A 5,365-nucleotide genomic window follows, 5' to 3' on the forward strand; every position below is an offset into this window, starting at 1 on the left:
TTATGTTTACATTGTACCAGTGTTTGTACGGTAAGGTCGTGTTTGAGAAATTCCTCTGCGAGAAACACAGAGAGGCCTGTAAGCAGACATGGGGGACTCGAGTCACATGACTTGACTCGAGTTGGACTCGAGTCGCAAATTTTAGGACTTGAGACTTGCTTGATAAACATTCATAAAAGACTCGACTTGACTTTGATTTGATATTCATGACTTGAGACTTGACTTAGACTTGAGTCAAATGACTTGAAATGACTTGACTTTCTGTTTATGTCTGATATTGAGGAGGAGTTAACTTTACGATTTTAGAAAATCCATATACAGATGAGAAAATCTGATTAGGTGATCTGATTGGGTGCTGTTGCATGCGCGGGAACCCGTTGATATGATGATGCGGCGGCAGACCTGCAGTAAACGAGACTGGCTACAGCCAGTAACTTAACGTCATGAATCCCTCTGCACCGAAAATAATCTGACCAGCCAAAGAAGAAACGAACGGCAGTTTGCAATGAGTTTGGACAGCGCGGAATCCATGCCTCTGTTACCACGCGCTGGAATTCTACACTGAGACAACTGAAAGCGGTGTTTAGCTGTGACCACCTAAAACCTTCTACACTTCTTGCAAATGTGGGACACAAGGAGACGGTATTCACAGCTAGAGAGTGGAATCAGATACAGGAACTTGTACGAGTCCTTCAGCCTTTTGCAGAAGCCACAGATTTCACACAAGGAGAAAGAAATGTGACCATAAGTGCTGTGGTGCCCTGTGTCCTTTCTCTAAATCACCATCTAGAGAATCAAAAACAGGAAGTGTGCTACTTGGGTGGCTTGATCTGTAGCTTGCAAAGACCCCTTAAAAGAAGATTCAGAGGGATCTTCGTGAATGTGAGGATGGCAGATGGCAGATGGACAGGATGATGGGCCATTAGAGCCTTTCTCTGACCCTCTTTACCTGAAAGCTGCTCTGCTGGATCCTTCATTTGGCAACATGTGGTTAACCCATGACGTTTTGGTCCCTGAAGATATCTCTGAGTCTGTGTCTATGATGATCAAAGGTATGTAATATTTTTGATAGTAAATACAATTTAGGCCAATGTCAACTAGGCTTAAAAATAAAATGTCAGTACATGGTACCGATTCTCATTATGTGGTTGCCTAACCTAGCTGTGTGTTATTACTGTTTTGTCAGTTACTCTATATTTCAAACCGGCATGCATTTAGTCATCACTGTTTTTGCTTGTGCATTTCAGACTTGATTCTCAAAGAGGCATACAAGGCCACCCCAACAACGCACCCCCATGAGCAGGAGGACGGTGACCTAACAATAATGGCAGACCCAGAGCATCAGTCCGGACTGTTCTCAGCATACCGCAAGAAGAAACAGAAGACAGATTTGGGTTCCATTCCCCATATTCAGCTGAACCACTATTTGGAGGTTTGTGATGGACAGAACTCCCTTCAGTTTTGGGCCATGAATAAGCACACCCTCCCCTCTTTGTTCAAGGTGGCGGTAAGAGTTATGGCTATCACTGCATCAAGTGCACCTGTTGAACGTGTATTCAGCCATGGCGGGGTGATAATGAGACAGCATCGCTTCCAATTGAGTGACAAACTTCTATTGAGCCTTCACCTTCTTTTTACCTTTAAGATGGGAAAACACAAGGCAGGAAGTGAAACAAGACATGACATGGGAGAAAAACAGACTACCAAAATAAAACAGGAAACAGAAACATACACAACCATGACACCATGGAACCAGTCGAAGATAATAATTGTACATCTCATAAGCTGTCAGCACCATGTGCTCGCATGTCATTTCTTTGTCTCTCTTACCCCTCCCTCCCCTTTCATCCCCCCATCCCTAGTCACTACACTTTGCACTAACACTTCATCCTGGACTACACACCTGCCCATTGCACATCCTACTGTATATATTTATTTGCATTCTGCACTAAACCCATTCAGCCTCCTTTCTCTTATGCCAAACAGCTATATTGTATACATTTGTTTCTGTATTTATGTTTATTTCTTATTATTGTTTAACATGTTTGTTTGTGTATGTATCTATGCACCTATCACCAAGGCAAATTCCACTTATAGGTTAACTGGTGTGGCAATAAACTCCTTTCTGAATCCGATTCTGTTTTCTTCTTCTTCATCCACCCGTCCTCATAGTGTCAGTCAGGCACCGCGGGTTGGAGGGTGACACGTTACGACTGATTCGCTCTGACAATGAGCCACTCGCACTAATTTACTCATTTATGCTAATATGATTGACATTTCATTCCAGCGCCCTCCCCTCCCCCTGCCACTGATAGGGATGGACCAGGCAGCCAGTAATCACTGACAGGTCCATTAAAGGGAGATTGCATGCAATTATCTCGCTAATTCACAGGGTTCTTTTAATTTGGCAGCATAAAATTGTCAATCTAGGAAGTGTAATCGGCCTCATTCCCATTCGAGGCCAGGACTAAAAAAATAATTAAGAGCGGGGTATGTTTCTCTTTTCTGTGGTCTAAAGACAAAAGAGATGCACAGGCAGCGAATGGGAAGCAGAGAGACCCTCATCTGTTGTCCATCCACGCTGACAGGCAGCACGAGTGCAGGAAATAAATAATGGCTCTACTGTCACGTCCCTTTCATTGCTGTGAAGCCATCTAGATAAAAGGCTTCATTTATCTCACGTTGCATTGTATATTCATAGACACATCCATACGCAGTAAATGAGCCCTGTGTAACATAAGATCAAATTAAACCTAATGATCACTATGGGAAACTGGGAGAATACTGCAAAGAAAAGTAAAGTATACTGGACAAAATTATAAAAAAAAAACGAAAAACCGAAAACCAGTCAGTATCTGGTGTTAGGGTTAAGGTTAGGGTTCATCCGTGAAGAGAACACCTCTCCAAAGTGCCAGACGCCATCGAATGTGAGCATTTTCCCACTCAAGTTGGTTACGACGACGAACCCTAAACCTAACCCTAATCCTAACACCAGATACTGACTGGTTTTCGGACCCCCCCCTGGACCCCACCCAATACAGTAAAACTGCACATTTTAGAGTGGCCTTTTATTTTGGCCAGCCTAAGGAACACCTGTGCAATAATCATGCTGTCTAATCAGCATCTTGATATGCCACACCTGTGAGGTGGATGGATTTTCTCGGCAAAGGAGAAGTGCTCACTAACACAGATTTAGACAGATTTGTGAACAATATTTGAGAGAAATAGTTCTTTTGTGTACGTAGAAAGTCTTATAGAGAAGACACACCAGCCCGATAATTGGGCGTCGGGCCGTCTGGCGAGGTCAGTGACTCAAGTCTGTTCTGTGTGTCCCGTGCCGTCGGCCGTTCGAGGAGCCGTCGGCCTTCATTTGGGCCGACCTGACATGTTCAGTCGGAGACAGGGCAGTCGGGACTCACCCGGAAATGGGGAGCGGATGAGCCTCTCAAAATCTGACGAAAATCTTTTAAACTGACCTTTGTTGATCTGAAATGAAGACAGATTCATTCGCTTAAAATGTTTTCAGAAACACGTTTCGGTGAACTATTTTAGTACAATACGAGATTGTATTCTGAACAAGCCACCATGACAGTCTGGCTGTGAATTTCCGGAGAAAAAAGAACCACGTGACGCGTTCGTCCAATCAGCCGCCGGTCTTCATTTTCTGGGAAGTAATCAGACTGTTAATGGAAACAATACAGAGCAGCCCTGCCTGCTGTGCTATGGAGACGTATTACGTTTCGCGCAAGCGCAGAGCGTACACTCAAGTCGGCGTCGCCTCAGTGTGTTCTGAGGCATTTTTTGGACCTCGGGACCCGACTGATCAGTCCGACTGGCTTTTCTGCCGACGGTCGGCCGTCTGGTTGGTGTGTCAGGGCCTTTAGATCTTTGAGTTCAGCTCATGAAAAATGGGGGCAAAAACAAAAAGTGTTGCGTTTATAATTTTGTTCAGTGTATATCCCCAAAATGTATGTGGACACCTGAAAACACAAAACCATAGGATGAATCTGCTGCTATTCACCTAAGGCAAGCTGTATTCCTCTGCTGGCTTGTGTCTGAGGGTGGTGCAGGAATATCACACACAACTCATAGACGCCTGGGATCATCTGGTCTCCTGAGCTCACTGATGGCCCACCGCTCCAGTCTGGGCGACAGCCTTTCCTGCAGGACAGCTCGTTGAAGTGCTGGGATGTGGCTGTAGTCCTTCACTTCCTTGACTTCTTATTGTTAAGCTTGAAGTACCTTATTCGATGATAAAAAAATAAAAATAAAAAAAAAGTGTTTGAATTAAGCTCAATAACAAAAAACGTTTTCAATAAAGCTTTTGCACTCTAGGAACATGTTTCTAGCTTTCATAATCACTACTGGGACATTTATTTTTGGAATATTATTGATCACACTCTGTGTAAAGCACAATATGGCTTCATGTTGAACTTAGTCAAATGATCCATCTGCTTTTCGCTCGGGTAATCCGCCAAGGTGGTCCAGGGCAGCCAGCAGGACCCGAGCTTCATCAGCCACGCACATCTCTATAACAACAGTAATGATCACTTGGCAAGGTATTTGTCAAGGGCCTGGTTTATTAATTACAGTACATAGCTTGGACAGTAGTTACAATGTGCATTCATTCTAAATATTGTTGAAATTTACAGTGTTAAAAAATACAAAAATATGTCAGTTATCTGCCATCTTGCAGCAATAAAATACAAGAAGAAACAGTGTGTACAGATGGAACACTATCTAATGTACGTATGTGTCAACCTCTAGATAGAATAGGCCGTTATGGACCCTTTTCACAGCAGACATGTTGACTTGTCATAGTAGGAAAAGCCCAGCTGAAATTGATAACCTTAACGATGGCTCAATTCCATCAAGTGTCCCAGTAAGCTATTTCAGTGAGTCAGCATGCACAATACCAGGGCCTCTCCTAAGTGGAATGCAGCCATCATTAATGGTTTGGAATACACCTGTGCTTTTCCTACTATGACATGTCAACATGTCTGCCGTGAAAAAAGGTCTATTCCCTGGCGCGGCATCGATAAACACGAGAAGAAAACCAAAGATTGACTATTAACCGCAAGAGGCATCACTAAGTTTAGTTTTAGCTCTATTATCTGAGCAAATACAAGAATCTGATTTGGTCTTTGCATCAGCAGATATTCAATATGTAAAAAAACGGATTGGGATTGGAAGTCAAAAAAGCTGATCGGGACTTCCCAAGAAATAATGAAATGAATTGGAACAAATATTTACTTTATTTTTTGGAATATTTGCTCTTGTATTCCATCCGATTTATTATTTCTTGTATGTTCTGTGTGTGCGCTGTGTGTCTGATATTTTGCTGCTGTAGCACTGAAATTTCCCA

The 5,365-nt window shown here is 43.1% G+C and overlaps 1 protein-coding gene across 1 annotated transcript; it reads left to right on the plus strand.

The window, feature by feature from the left end:
- The first annotated feature begins 895 nt into the window (after positions 1–895).
- On the plus strand, positions 896–2,610 carry LOC118493476. The gene is made up of 3 exons (XM_035993408.1): positions 896–1,052; positions 1,248–1,601; positions 2,519–2,610. Exons 1-3 carry the CDS (start codon positions 896–898, stop codon positions 2,608–2,610), a joined length of 603 nt encoding a protein of 200 aa, XP_035849301.1.
- Positions 2,611–5,365: the final 2,755 nt, after the last annotated feature.

Source organism: Sander lucioperca, chromosome 16, assembly GCF_008315115.2.
Source record: "Sander lucioperca isolate FBNREF2018 chromosome 16, SLUC_FBN_1.2, whole genome shotgun sequence".
In the NCBI taxonomy this organism is placed as follows: Eukaryota; Metazoa; Chordata; class Actinopteri; order Perciformes; family Percidae; genus Sander; species Sander lucioperca.

What these genes read in the sequence shown, in the direction of transcription:
- LOC118493476 (XM_035993408.1), top strand. Translation starts at nt 896, where the DNA reads ATGGCAGATGGACAGGATGATGGGCCATTAGAGCCTTTCTCTGACCCT. An exon ending in TGTGTCTATGATGATCAAAG is followed by an intron (nt 1,053 to 1,247) that starts GTATGTAATATT and finishes TGTGCATTTCAG; the next exon opens with ACTTGATTCTCAAAGAGGCA. An exon ending in ACAGCATCGCTTCCAATTGA is followed by an intron (nt 1,602 to 2,518) that starts GTGACAAACTTC and finishes TGTGGTCTAAAG; the next exon opens with ACAAAAGAGATGCACAGGCA.